Source organism: Podarcis filfolensis, assembly GCF_964270895.1.
Source record: "Podarcis filfolensis genome assembly, chromosome: 1".
NCBI lineage: Eukaryota > Metazoa > Chordata > Lepidosauria > Squamata > Lacertidae > Podarcis > Podarcis filfolensis.
In genome coordinates, this window is record NC_139604.1 from 52,215,756 (window position 1) to 52,230,957 (window position 15,202).

Consider the following 15,202-nt stretch of genomic DNA (forward strand, 5'->3'; position numbering starts at 1 on the left):
CCTCAATCAACTGATATTCAGTCGAATACTGCTCTTGAACATGGAAGCTCTGCTTATCCAGAATTTGTCACAGTGAGTTCACTGGAACTTACTTCCCTAGTAAGTGTTTAGAACAACAGAAGTTTTGTTCCCTCCCTGCATATAAATAAAATGTCCATGACAGGAAGTGAACAATGTAACACCAATTTTTGAGATAGGGATCCAGTGGGGGGCCAGGAAATTATATGATGGTTAGCTTAACATCTATTCTGGGAAAACTAGTAGGAAGCATTATTAAAGACTTAATTACAAAGTATACAGGCGGGTGAGTCCACTATCTCTGGCACCACATTAAGGGGCTATTATCCAGGTTTTATTCAGGTTTCATTATTGAAGAGATGGGGGATCAGCCATTAGGAATGTTTCTTTTCCCCAGGAGGTCTTAGTGTAACCTGATACCTGACTAGTACTTAACTAGCCTGTTTTGAATGTCTACTGCCACCTCCCCCACTCCATCTTGAGACTGTAATCAGATGCAGGTTGCTTGGCTTTTTCCTACCCTTACTCTGCTTTCTGTCTGCCATCTAGCCTGATGTAGTTCCAGAGAAGTCAAATGCTTGTACACTATTTTGGTTGACCTGCTAAAGGTATTTTCTCTAATATGGATTGTGACTGCCATGAGTTGTGACTGAGTGCATGAACATATTTCAAGAGGTTTGTTTTTGTTGTTGCATAATTTCCCCCCCCCCCCCCCATTTATCACTCTGCAAACAGGAGCAGAGCAGGACAAATCCTTTGGGAGATGTATGTCAATCACGATCATTATTGTTTTATGGCCTGTCTGAAGCTTCCTACCTCAGGAATCACTGGGACACTCTATGCACTACCTATTAATTATATGCACCTATTCATTACATGACATGCATCACTTATTAACAACCATGCCGACAGTTTCGCTTGAGAAAATTCATGGATTATCTCCCTCTGGGATGAGCCAGAACGAAAAACACAAGAGGAGGGTACCAAGGCACCTTGATTCATTGCAGTGTGAACTTTTATAAGCACAAATAGGAACAACTGGTTAGGTTGTTATCCAAAGCAACTTGTCCAACACTCACAGATTTAGCTTTCTATGGCATTGAAAAAAATTGAGATTGTGACAGACTGTGGGGGGCACCTCTGTAATATCAGTTGCTGGCACCACCTCAGCTTTTCCCTAGCTTTGAAGCCCAAAGGCACCTCAAAATTATGGGCTTTCTCATGATCAGGGAAATAACACTCCTCAGCCAACTGATCGTCATAATTGGACCTACCTCTGATTCCCATACACCTAAGCAGGCATTTACTGCAGACCCTCAAAGTGTCCCTATTTTCCAGGGTCATTCCTAGATTTACAGAAGCTGTCCCGCTTTCTGATTTGATCCTGGAATGTCCTGCTTTTCCTTAGGACATCCTTATTTTCATTGGAAAAATGTTGGCGGGTGTGGAGTTATGCGACCCTGAGCCAAGGAGACAAGTACAGTGGTACCTCTGGTTATGAACTTAATTTGTTCCGGAGGTCCGTTCTTAACCTGAAACCATTCTTAACCTGAGGTACCACTTTAGCTAATGGGGCCTCCCGCCTCCGCCGTGCAATTTCTGTTCTCACCCTGAGGTAAAGTTCTTAACATGAAGTACTACTTCCAGGTTAGCGGAGTCTGCAGCCTGAAGTGTTTGTAACCTGAGGTGTTTGTAACCTGAGGTACAGTCAGCCCTGTATAGGGAAGTTTTTTTTTAATGTTTAATGTTTTATGTTTAATGTTTTTATATATGTTGGAAGTCGTCCAGAGTGCCTGGGGTAACCACATGTAAAGAAGAGGTTTCTTTCTAAATTCCGATGATGCAACTCAGACTAGCTTGGAAGCCATGTGTTCTGACACATTAATGCTCATTCATCCCAGACACATGGAGATCGATGGTAGTTCCTCAGGGTGAGCAAAAGAATACTTGACACATGCTCAGACACACACTCTTCTTTATTATTCCTTTGCATGTTCTAGAACTGAGCCCTGTCATGTCTGGCTGCAGGTGGATCCTAGCCAACCCTACACACAATGGGAAGCCAATGACAAAACAGTGTTATTCAGGGACTCACAGAAATGCTGCATGACTTTGTGTTACAGAGATGTTATTTCACAGTTTCATACGGTCATTTCGTACAACAGATCACACACAGTGCCATATATTCCTTACCATTTCCTCTCTGTGTCTGTGATGAATCCCAGCCTCCAGTTGTCACATGGTGATGCCCTGGCTTGGAGTCCCCCTCCCTCAATTACTAACCCCTCCCAAGTACCATACACTTGGGCTATGACCAAGAGCTTGCAGCCTCACCCCCCTGACATCACAATCTGCAGAAGATTGTCATTGGTTGCAGTATATGCTCATCAAGAGAGGGTAGATGCAAAAGGATGATGGAGAGGTCCTGCTGTCCTTTCCTATGTCCAAGGCAGCCAGAGGCAGAAACAGAGGCTTTGGGCAGGTATGAAGAGCCATTGAGTTCATGGTGCAGATAGCATGCACCTTCTCCCTCCCTCCTGAAACAATAAGATGAATACAGAACTCCACAAGAAGAGGGTGGAAGAAGCCAAATGAGGTCTATGTCTCCAGGGATGCAGATGGAGAAGAGTAAAGTCTAGAGAGACCCTGGAATACAGAGATCAGAATCGGGAGGTTAGACCCTTAAGCACAAAAATGTAAGATGAGCCTGCTGGATCAGGCCAATGGCTCACCTAGTCCAGGATCCTGTTCTCACAGCAGCCTTCCTGCTATTTTATATCTGCATTCTTGAAATATAAGTCCAGACGGCAACTCAGTGGTGGGTGGCTGTGGGTAACCAGTCCAGACATCTGCAAAGCAATTGCACATATCCATAAAGCATCTCCTTGGCATTGCTTAAAAATACATAAAAATATGTACGTGGAAGAAAACTTAATGGAATTCCCTTCAGAATATGGATCAATGTATGAGTATTCCTAATAATCTCTACCTGGCCTTGCAGAGATTTGAACCTGTCGCTATTATACCACAATGACCTTCTCAAAAACAAAGCCCCCTTTTGGCCATCTCATGTCCTAGTGATCTTGTGCGCATAACATGGATTAGTGCAGGGGTGCCCAAACTTTTTTCAAAGAGGGCAAGATTTGATGCATGAGGGCCAACCAAAGTTGTTGAGTTTTTTATAGGATTGAAGTTGCTGAGCTTGATTTTACCCCAACACATATACTGCTACAGGGGCCAGATTAAATTGGCCGGCGGACCGGATTAGGCCCCCAAAACAGACTTTGGACATGCCTGGATTAGTGGGAATGATATAGGGCAGATAACAGAGTGAATATGTGTTGCAGTGCAAATCCTGTAATATTGTCTGCAGTCTGCACTAAATGAAGGAGAGATGTTGCCACTGTTTCCACTTGTAAAGATCCAGGGCAATTTACTGCAGGTATATATACTTAATGATTCACATCTTGGTTATCAACACAGGCCAAAGACCTTTTTATTTTACTTAAGTACAATAATTTGTGCCTTTGTGATGCTTAGCCAGGACCTAGGGCCACTTATTCATTTATAATACTGTATAGTGCAGCGGGTGGCATTGTGGGTTAAACCACAGAGCCTAGGGCTTGCTGATCAGAAGGTCGGTGGTTCGAATCCCCACGATGGAGTGAGCTCCCGTTGCTCGGTCCCTGCTCCTGCCAACCTAGCAGTTCGAAAGCACATCAAGTGCAAGTAGATAAATAGATACCGCTCTGGCAGGAAGGTAAACGGTGTTTCCGTGTGCTGCTCTGGTTTGCCAGAAGCGGCTTAGTCATGCTGGCCACATGACCCGGAAGCTGTACACCGGCTCCCTTGGCCAATAAAGCAAGATGAGCGCCGCAACCCCAGTCATCCGCGACTGGACCTAATGGTCAGGGGTCCCTTTACCCTTTTATAGTGTAGAACAAGGGAGTTGGTCAGCAATGTCCTCCTGAGGTGTGGCACATGCATGCCACATGCAACTTATGAGAGGATGGGATAGTGGTGGCCGCACATGAAGCTAAACTGTGTTTTGAACAGACATATTGTATTAGGTACTTTCAGCAGAAGATGTTTTGCATCTGGCATCAGTTGATTGCTTCTGAGAGCTGGAGTGGGTGAGTGTGGAAGCCTGGCTGGAGGGTGATCAATGTCCTACCATGTTCTCCCCTAATTTACAGCTGGCCTCTGTGCTAAACAAGTGGCATCATGGTTGATTACTACCAAACACTGGACATCCCTCAAACGGCCTCCTCAGATGACATTAAGAAGGCGTAAGTAGCACAGTGTGCACCAACCACAAGACGTTATATGAACCCGAATTTGGCACTTCATAAAATAGCCCAGTTTGGCTCAGATCAGTTTGGAGCCTGTCCAGTTCAGCTTGGGAAGGTCTATCTTACCTGCGTCCTTCTCCTCACCTTTATTCACTATTGGGATTTTTTTTAATGACTATGACTTTTTTCACCTTTGACAGAAGTGGATACATAGCAGCCCTTCCAGAGTAGATAAACTGCCAAATTGCAGGTAAATAGGTCCAGGGGCTTTTGTGCTGGGCACATCTAAACTGTGATTCACCCCTACCCCTTTAGGAATATCTGTGCAATCTGCCCTTTAATTATGTTGTTTGGTGCATTCAATTTCTATCCTACCTTTTCCCGAAGATTCCAGGTAGATTATGGTATTGCACTTCAAAGCAATCATACGATAACATAGCTAAATAAATTAAAATCACCCCATGCTTTTTAAAAATATCATTTATTGAAAAATAAAAAGGACATAATTACAAGTGCACACAGTAATATGATACACACAAACAAAAAGAAGATGAAATAGTACTCATGTAGAAAACAAAAACAAAAAAATCACCCCATGCTTGATTAACCCTGCCACAGAATGCCAGACGAAAGAAAAAAAAGTTCTGCAACCATTCTGGAGAGCTTACAGGCCCAGACTTTGGACAAAGGACTCTAGGACAAAGGAGTTCCACAATTATAGGTCAGCCACCAAACTCACCTATCTACAGTACATGCCCTCACTATTTGAATTTGATGCATGGACAATGTATTCAAGGTGGCACTCAGTAATAATAATGGCCAAAGGGGCTTAAGAGGTCAGATTTAGCACCTTGCATTGTGCCTGGAATGCAACAGGACAGGGAGCCAATGCAGATGCTACATCACAGGTGTCATTCATCTTTTGAGGCATACCCCAGCATGGAAGCAGGATCCCACACTGTCTACTAGCTGAGCCCACCAGATAGTAACTGAATGCAACCAAACAGAGTGCATCATAGTAGCCTATCCTTGAGGTTACAAAGGTATTCCTACAAATTGGTTGTACGTTGGCTACGTGGTGGTGCTTTGTGTAATATCTTGGGAATGCAGAAATTACATAATTGCCAATATTAGGGTTGCCATATTACAAAAAGTAAAAACCAGGACACCCCAAATTTTGTTGAGCTTTTTTGGAACCCCCACCCCGGATGTCAATTCCGCCTTTGAAATCCTGAACGTATGGCAGCCCTAGTCAATATTGCTTCTTCTAATGTGAAGACTTCTAGAAACCAACAGATTTAGGCATGCACCACGGCATGTACTGCTGATATTGGGGAAGAAATGACACCTCTTGACATAATATTGAGAGGTGACGGTTTCTCTTAATGGTAATCCTACAGTTCAGTCTCTCCTTTTGGACTGCTGTAGGTACAGGAAGAATGCACTGAAATGGCACCCAGACAAAAACCCAGGGAACAAGGAATATGCGGAGAAGAAATTCAAGGAGATAGCAGAAGCATATGAAGTGCTATCAGACAGTAAGACATTGGACGATTCTCGCCATTCCCCATCCCAGGGGTCTCCAATCTCTGAGCTGTTCCCTATGTGCTCCTATATGCCCCCTGCCTTGTTGTGGTCTTTTAGAGACCTTCCCTATAATGCACACATCCCTCTTCCTGAGCTGCTGCTGGCTCCCAGTTCTCACTCCCTGCAGGCCACAGAAGTGAGAGCTCAGCCCAATCACAGTCCACCCAGCATGAGTTTCCTGTACAACCCCTTCTCCAGGCACCTGGCATCCCCTTTGGTTCACCGCTAGACCTGCCAGTCTGCCTTCCATTCATCTCTTGAAAAGGAAGAACCAGGGGCACTTTGAGCAACTATATTTTCTGCTACTCGGTACTTTGCTGCTGTTTGGGGCCACAGTGCTTAGTGTTGGAGGGAGAGCTTGTGGTGTCTCAGGGCAGCGGCGGAGCAAGCCGATCGGGCACCTGGGGCGGCGTGCATGTCCTACGTCTGGGAGTGGGGCCAGCTGCGTGCAGGGGCGGGGCCAGCTGGGGCAGGACGCTCCGTGGGGCCTCCGAGGAGTCTGCCTGCCTCCTCCCACTCAGCCGCCCTACAGCTGAGGGGGAAAGTGGTGGGCAGACTGTTTGGGGAGAGACGTGTGGCTCGGGCACGTTGCAGACCCTGCAGTGAGTGCCGCCTGGCATTTTGTCACCCCCTACTTAGTGGTGACACCCGGGATGGACCGCCACCATCGCTCCCACCTTGCTCTGCTACTGTCTCAGGAGTCTTGTAGCTAAAGCATTTGCACAGGATTGTAGCAAAAGTTGAATGGGCGTCAAGATGGGACTGGCCTCCTCTTGTTTCTTATTTCTGGCAGGTTATAAGCGGGACCTTTATGACCTCTACGGACTCGAGGGGCTGATAGGACTAAGCACAGGTGAGTGGAGGTTGGTGTGTAGACATACAGGACATATTGTCCATATGCACCTCTGTTCTGGGCTCAGTCCTCACCACAAGCACTTCCTGGTGCTCTCACCAACTGGTGCTCCTCCCTGATACCCTGAAAGCATAGAGTTTGTTTAGCACCGCAGGGCAGGAACCTACCCTGTGCAGGCTGTCCCAGGCTTGCACTTGGAAATTTTCTTCCCTACTGGAAATCTCACAGGGAGAAAAAAATCCTGATGAAAATCTGGGTGGCTCAAAACACATTGTTGCTTCACTGTATCCTTTACCCCCGCCCCCTATCTCTCTATCTTTCTGTGTTTTTATTTTGGGAGCTGTCCTCTTGCTTGACCACTGTATGTAAAGGGGTGCATGAATGGAGACCCCTCTTGCATCAGGAGGGAATAATGAACCCTGGGGACTGAATTGTTTTCTTTTGTGGTTTGGGCTGCTCCCTGCTCTGTGTTTCTTCCTTTCTGGCTCTGCGTCTTGCTTTGGGCCAAGAGATCATGCCTAGATTCAGCATATCGTCCCCTTTCCCTTCTTCCTTCACTCCCGGAAAGACATTCACGGTGTGCTGAGAAGTGATGGTGACAGGTATCTGGTTTGTTTTCTTGAAGGTGCTGGGTTTTATCCAAGCGCCACTGAGACTCCGGACTTCATGTTCACCTTCCGTGATGCAGATGAGGTCTTCAGAGAGTTTTTCGAAGGACAAGATCCCTTCAGTGAACTCTGTGGTATGTGCTGGCATGAGGGGAACAAGGGGTAGGCAACATAAAGCTGCCTTATAATGGTGTCTCTGGCTCACAGCTGTCTCCTCTGGTGGGCAGCAGCTCAGGCCTCAGGCAGAGGGGTCTTCATCAGCCTTTGCACCCAAGACTTCTCTTCATTTAACCTGGAGATGCCAGAGACTAAACTCAATGTGGTCTGCCAAGAGATATTTATTTTAAAACAGCAGTGCTACACCCCCAATTCCCCAGGTTGCATCCCTTACTGACCCTACCTTACACCACCCTCCTTGAGTACTTTCTTCTGGTGGGAAAGTGTCTTTGAACCTTGGTAGTAGCTTTGGCTTGCCGTGATAGAGATGTGGAAAGGAGGAGATGCAGAAGCTGCTGAGTTTTGCATGGCTGAGCTGCCACTTACTATACAAAGGTGAAAGCCGCATTTGTCTCCCTGCCCACTTTGCACCTGGCCCCAATCACCAGCAGCATGCAGCCGCTAGAAGTCTGCCTGTGAGGGAATGCGGTCCTTGGGCTGCAAAAGTTTCACCACCCTGCTTAAAAATGTCTATAACTTGCTTCTTCTGCTAAAAAATAAAGGCACTAACACCCTGTTCTCAAGATGCAGTACCTTTCTCAGAGACAAAGAAGCTAGATGTTATTATAGCTTGCAGGACCAAGGTTACAAGACAACGGCCTCACTCACATTTTTCTTATTTGCATTCTTTTTCAACAGTGGAAACAACTAAAATGTTTCCTCCCCTCTCCAACGGTTCACCCCTGTGCATGTTTGCTCAGATAGCGGTCGCTCTGTCTTCAGAGGGTCTTGTGCCCAGATAAGTGTGTGTCGGATTGCTGTGTCACCAGGCTGCTGAAACAGAGCCATTTGGAGAGGAAGAGGAGTGGACTTTTGAGAGAGAGAGAATTGTGTGAGCTCTGTCCTTCCAGCCTGAGCCTGAGCTCAGAGTAGTGTTCTGTTCACCCTAATGAATCAGCCACCACAGCAGTGGATTATATTCACTACCATGATCTACAGGGCTTTTCTTCTTTGTGTTTTGACAGAGACGAGGACAGGGGGAAGGTTCCAGGTCTAGCTTGGCTGCAGCCTTTCTGCTCTGTCCTCGCCCTTACTGAAGAGGTGCATGTCACATAAGACATCCTCTCTGTGTCTTGGGGTATGGTATAATCATGGATTTGTATTGCATTATATTACCTGATCTGCTTAGGCTCATTGCACCAAGCAACGAAACCGAACATGTCCCTGCATTATCTGGGTTATAATGTGTAACTGGAAAGTCTTCCACTTATCAGCCTCCTCCTTCCTTTCCAGACGAGTTGTCCCCATATACAGATCTTCAAGGAGGAATACCCCAGTGGGTCGTGCCAGGCTGCACCACCTACTCCTATTGCTCCTACAGCTCTCCATTCCAGACAGGTAAGGCAAGGATGCATCACCTTGCAGTCTTGAGCAGCTCAGTGGGCAATCTGCAGCACATGCTCATTGGAGGGCTTGCCTCTGTGCTTCTCCAATACACTTTGCCTCTTCCACATCTGCTTCTCTACCTCATTCTGGCTCTGTCATCTCACAAGGACCCAATTCACCCCTGCTTTTAAATGTCCAAGGAACAATTCTCCTGTTAAGTGTTGGTGCCTCCTTTGTCCAGTCCCTTCATTCCCACTGACATTTGCAGTATGGGAAGGCCTCTGCCGTTTGGCTGGGATTATTGAGACTGCGCTAGCTGCCTCCCTCCCCCTCAGCAGTGATGTTGTCCCTTTCCCCTCCTAGATTTCTTCACTACGTTTGGGCCTGGTGCTGAATTAGGAATAGGCTTCTGCTCCGTCTCCACATCTACTAAGTACATCAATGGCAAACGGATAACCACCAGGAGGTGAGGTGACAAGGAGGGGCCAGGCGCATGCGAGTTAGCCTGCCCCCTAATCAGATGTAATGGGAAACTATCATTTTCTGCAAGAGCAGAAACAACTCACTAAAGCAAATTGTGCAAAAGGAGAATGGAGAGCGAAGGGGGAAGAGGCAGTTTGTGAGTTCGGGACTTTGCCAAACCATCATTTGGCATTTTGTTTGAACTTAGAATATATGTTCCTTTTCTATTACCTGTCCTCCATTAACCCAAATTCATGTGCTGTGCAAATAATACAGTAGAAGAGACCTTCAAAAGCACTTCATGTCTGATGAAATGCTCTTACAAATGAGAAATTCTTCCTTATGTTTAACCTAAAACTGCTTCCCTTCAATTATTTTTGCCCTGTCCACCTACCTGATCACCTTCTGAGATTTTTTTAATACTATTAAAAACGACCAGTATATTGTCTTAATCTGTAGGTTGATCCTTTGCTCAGATTGTTTAACATTTTATTTTCTTATAGTTCATTGATGAACTGGTGCGGATTTAAAAACCTTTAGTGTCCAAGCCTCAACACAGTACTGCAAATAAATAATTATCCTTGCTGTAACGTTTCAGATTTGCCCTTGCTTAATTTCATTTTGTTCCTCTTGACCAGTTCTCGTTATTATTGAGATAATTTTGAATGCGTAGCTTGTCCTTTGGATTCCTTGCAATTCCACTCCATCCCCTGTACATCTGACTCTTCTCGCTCTTGCATAACAATACTGGTAACTAATAACTCCCACCCCTGTGGAGTAGATCTTGACAATTGTTTCCTGCTTACTATCAGTGGTTTCCCAATCAATCAGTTTATTTGTTTAGATATATAACTAGCCCCCATGCTGTGCTTGTGTTAGTTAAAAACTGTTAAGGCAGAAAAAAATGAAGCAAAACATTCTCACTGTTGACGATAAAAATAACCACTCTGTATTAACTTTGTCCTAAGTCTTACAGTGCTTCTGAGCAATGCTCAGGTTTGGATTGTGCTGAGCTTCTAGCAGGAGGGAGTTTAGGGAAGAAGTCACTGAGAATGCCTCTGTTGTGCAGCTGTTGGGGTGTGGGGTGTGGTGTGGCGGCAGCGCACGCTTGACCAGAATGCAATGTGGCAAGTGCTGCAATGCAATGTGGCAAGGCCTCTTTTGCAGGATCCTTGAGAATGGGCAGGAGAGAATGGAGATTGACGCGGACGGGGAGCTCAAAGTGGCAGAAGTGCGTGGTAAGAAATCAAACTTGGAGGGCACTAGAGTTGGGCACACATCTAGAAGGGAAGAAGGGGGTCTTGGCCTGCATCTCAGTCAGTGGTGACTGGTGTTTACTGTGACTGCCAGAGCCAATGGGTGACACTGAGCCTAAGTTGAGGAGGAGCAGGAGCAGCTCTACAGCTCACTCTAGGCTGGGCAGTCCCTGGAGTAATAAGGGCATCCATTGTACCTCATCGCCCATTAGCAGCTGTGCAAGGATTAAGACTAATTAGGTCCAGGCTTGAATTGGTCCATGTTTCTCCCACATTAAAATAAGCAGAGAAATTAATTGAAGTCGGGATATTCTTTTCACATTGGCAGTGGGTCCTCCTTGATGGAGGGCTGCTGAAGGGGAACTAGGAAAGCTTCCCATTCTATGTTGCTATCTCAGATGCTAAAGAACCCTGCCCCTGATCCCATTGTCTCTCATTCCTATCCAAATGACACTACTGCATGCTGGGGCAGAACGCAAAGCCCCTTTGAGCCTCAGGGATGCTAGGCCCACAGAGTGATGCTGAAGGGGCTGCTTCCCCACCCCTCGTTTTGTTCACCTCCTCCAGACCTCACCAACGATGACTTGAAGGCCACGGTGGAGCTCATCCAGCCAGAGCAACACGAGATCCTGCGCTCGTCTGCTACGGACATCCCGACTCCGCCACGCCCGCAGAGTGCAGGGTTCTCTTTCGCCCACCCTGAAGACGAAGACAAGGAGCTGCATCGGGCCACCCTGGCCTACAGCCTGTCTGAGATGGAGACCGTGGGGCAGCAGCACCTGGCAGGCGCCTCCCGAGACAGCTCCAGGAAGAGGCGAGGCAGCGCTCGGAGGGCACACAAAAGGACACCAGGGCCCAGCGAGGAAGTGGCGGGTGCTCCCTTTCCCATTAGAGCCAGGAGCCCGGGCGCAGGAGACAACACAAAGGAGGACAAGCCAGCAGAAGGCCCAAAGGGCAGAGGCTGCACTGAAGAGCCGGAGAGGCAGCAGCTCGCCTTGCCGGCAGCCCCTGAGGAGAATGACTCGGTCCTCAGTGACATGCGGTATGTCTTCCCCGACATTATCCCTTCCCACAGGGAGAGGGAATCCATCATGTGCACTGTCCTCTGAGCCTCACCGACATGCAAGAGAAGAACGCTCCCGTGTCCAATAAAGGTCACAGCCTGGCTGTTAGTCTCCACAGTGGCATTATTCCCCTGAGAGGGGGGCATGCAGGGTACCCCAGCCCAGGCTCTGTCTGAACTGCCAAGCTCAGAGGTGTGCACTTATTTGTGCACTTATTTTATTTAAAACCGTTTATGTATCACACCTTTTTTAAAAAAAAAAACTCTTAAGAAAGCAATGTATCATGAAAACATTAATGATTTTACTATGTGCACATCATTTGCATAATTCAGGCATGGGGAATTAGATCTAGCTGGTAGAATGGATCCTTACTTCCCCCCCAGACCAGCTTTGAACCCTGAGCACCTTGGGAATGAAGGGTGGGGTACAAATTCAATAAATAATTGAGTCAGTCATTATGTTGTCAAGTGACCACTTTAAGGCATCCTACCAGCGCCAAATAATTTATTCTGATGTCAGAATGTGGTATTTCTGGGTGCAGCCTAATTGAAAGTGTGTTGTTCAGGAAAACCAGTCAAACCAGAAAAGAGTGGAGGAGCTTCAAACAGCTGTGGTTGCCTGATAAATGGACCATCTCTAGGGTTCGTCCTTTTTCCCTGCCATATTACTGGCTTGTAAAATTATGAAGAGCTAGAAGGGACCAAAATCCTGTCTTGTTGAAGAAAGGGCAGCCTTCTACCCTACTATTCAGTGTTCTTAGTGAGGAAGGGAGATGTTCAAGCCTAGCTGAAAGCCGCACCCTCTAGTCCAGATGCATGGGAGCAGGTTACAAAGATTCAGTAGCAAGGCAGGTGCTTTGCACATGTAGAGATGCCAATCACCTTTCCATCACTGCCTGCAGACATTGAGAAAGGCTGTCCCAGCAGATGCATACAAGATGGCTGGTGCATCATGTCAGCAAAAGATCGACCTGTTGAACGAGTTGTGGTTAACACCTGCTCTGCATCATACCCTTGAGTGAAGATAATGGCACCTGGAAAAGGTGTATGCTAGTAGGGTGAGGAACCTGGAGGCAGTTCTTAGAAGTAGGACACCCACACAGATTAATATCCCACTGCATAGGTCCTGTGATGTGGCACTGCTTTTATAAATATATAAACTGTTAGGCTCTCACCACAAAGTTAGGAACATGGCACCAATAACAGACGCTGGTCCCTCCCATAGCACCTTAAGACACCCTGTCATCCCCCACCCCCCATTTCATTTGTTTTAAAATAAGCAACTTTCTACCCTTTGCAAAAACATATGCAGACTTGCCAGGTAATAACACTGTTACAGTCGCCCTACATTGACCACTATTCTCTCTCACACAAAGAAAGACAACAACCTATTAGCATATGCAAATTTTTAAAATATAAGCCAATTTAGCATTGCTAAGCATTAAGCATAAACAATTAAAAAAAAAGGTCAGGATGATTTAAGCCTCTACCCTGACACTGGTTCCTATTGATTTGATGCACAGCCTTACTAATTTTTCTGGATTACTGTAAGAACATGGAATTCCCCATGCATCCAGTAATTCCTTATGACTTTGGGTGTTCACCAGGAAAGCACTCCTTTTTGTGGCTTCCATCCACTGGGGGTGAGTAACACACACTGGGGAATTGGCATCAAGGCCTTCTGCCAGGGTGGTTTCTTCTTTGTGTGTTAACTAGCTGGCAGATGCCTGTCTGTGGTAACTAGTACTCATGTGATTTGTGTATCTAGCACCACCAGTTACAAACAGCGCACAGGACTAGCTGAGAAGCATATGGAATTGAGAGATAGTGTTATAAAAGGTCTCTTACTCATCATTCATAAGAGGTTTTCCATTCTCTCTCTTTTTCATCCCCCACTGCAAAACAAAGTGTTTCCTTATTCGGCTGCCCCCCTTTTTCTGATCTGTCACATCTCTAGCTCCTTTGCTGCCAAATTCCACCCTTTCATTCTGGGGCCTTGCACCCAGGCCCAAGCCAATTATCAGATTCTTAGTGTTGTTTTTGAAGACCAGGTAACCCTGTGACATTACCAAGACCCACCTCTTGACTCTCAGGCTTTAGGATCCTGGTGGAGACCTGGCTGATGAGCTTCTATATAGCAGCAATATTCCCCTAATGCTGAGTCACTGCAGCTGGCTTCTGCCATCCACCCTGCCTGTTCTAAATTGTTACATCATGTCTCAGTTGTGCTACCGCTACCACCCACCAGTTTATAACAACAATTATGTTCTGGTATTTTCTCAGCTGACCTGCTGCCTCCATGTTGTGCTAATGTTGGCAGAGTTTTCAGCCAACTACCCACCTCACCTCCCTCACACACCATTTCACACAAGTCTTTACTACCTAAAACAAGAAATGCATAGTGCAAGACACATCTGGAGATTATCATCCCCCCCATGGAACATCCATATTAGGGCAATTGTCTTTATGAGGCTGCCCTGTGGGACATCTTTGGGAGAAGAAAAGGCTAAGGGTAAACCCTACACAAATCTGGAGTCCCTAAGGCTGTTGGGTGGTGTCTTGTACACTTCCTCCTGGCAACTCCTGCAGCCAAGATGGTGCCAAACAAACTTCCCTCTCCTCTGGAAAAGGAAAACTTTGTGTTTGGAGGTGTCTGTAAACAGGCAAGACCCCCCCCCATTTCCTTTATTGTGTGAGGTAACTGTGTTTTTATACATCATTTATACCGTATTTTTCCCTCTATTACACGCAGATTTTTTCTCCTAAAAAGTAAGGGGAAATGTCTGTGCGTGTTATAGAGCGAATGTGTGGTCCCTGGAGCTGACAAGCGCGAGTGAAGGCAAAAATCAGGCAAATATCAAATCGTCAGGAGAAGGGAGGAAAGAGGAAGCTACTGCTTTCCTGCATTCTGCCTCAGGGTCTTACTGCCCACCCGCTTCTGTTTCCTTACTGTGTTTGCTCAGACGGAACAAAGAGCAGAGAAAACCCCTCCCCTCCAGGCAAGCAGAGTGGAAAACAGATTCCTCTCCGTGCGTCTGGGACTCGAAGGCAACATGCAGGTTGGGGGGGGGGGGAGAGAGAGAGAGCGGGCTGGCTTGTGGGGGGGGGGAACTTTTGCCTTCCTTTCCTCCCTCCGGTAAAACCCCTCTCCTGCATTCTTAGCCAGCTGCTTCTCTGCACACCCCTCTCCTTGTCGCTTCTATGTTTTTCCTTCCCTCCCTACTTAAAACGTGGTTCCAATCACGGATCCACATGGATCCTCAGGATCTTTGCATTGAGTCACCCCAAATTCACCATCAGATCACATAGCAATGATCTGATGCAAAAACAGGGCTGCAATGCTGCAAAAACATGGTTACAAAGCACGGATCCACATGGATCCTCAGGATTTTTGCATTGGGTCACCCCAAATTCACCATCAGATCACATAGCATGTCCATGGCTACAGCCTGCACCAAAAAAATCACGCACCCACTGTTTCCTGGGGCTGCAATGGTGCAAAAACATGGTTACAAAGCACG

At 46.6% G+C, this 15,202-nt stretch overlaps 1 protein-coding gene across 1 annotated transcript in view; it reads left to right on the forward strand.

Annotated features, from left to right (window-relative positions):
* Window positions 1–2,376: 2,376 nt before the first annotated feature.
* Window positions 2,377–15,202, forward strand: part of LOC310747095 (uncharacterized protein) — a 34,875-nt gene continuing 22,049 nt past the window's right edge. The window contains exons 1-10 of the mRNA XM_083581429.1: window positions 2,377–2,500; window positions 4,215–4,307; window positions 5,739–5,848; window positions 6,691–6,750; window positions 7,376–7,492; window positions 8,808–8,912; window positions 9,264–9,366; window positions 10,530–10,600; window positions 11,186–11,726; window positions 13,639–13,732. Of these exons, the coding sequence (XP_083437555.1) occupies window positions 4,243–4,307; window positions 5,739–5,848; window positions 6,691–6,750; window positions 7,376–7,492; window positions 8,808–8,912; window positions 9,264–9,366; window positions 10,530–10,600; window positions 11,186–11,726; window positions 13,639–13,732 (1,266 nt within the window). The 5' untranslated portion in view covers window positions 2,377–2,500; window positions 4,215–4,242. The remainder of the gene's footprint in view (window positions 2,501–4,214; window positions 4,308–5,738; window positions 5,849–6,690; window positions 6,751–7,375; window positions 7,493–8,807; window positions 8,913–9,263; window positions 9,367–10,529; window positions 10,601–11,185; window positions 11,727–13,638; window positions 13,733–15,202) is intronic.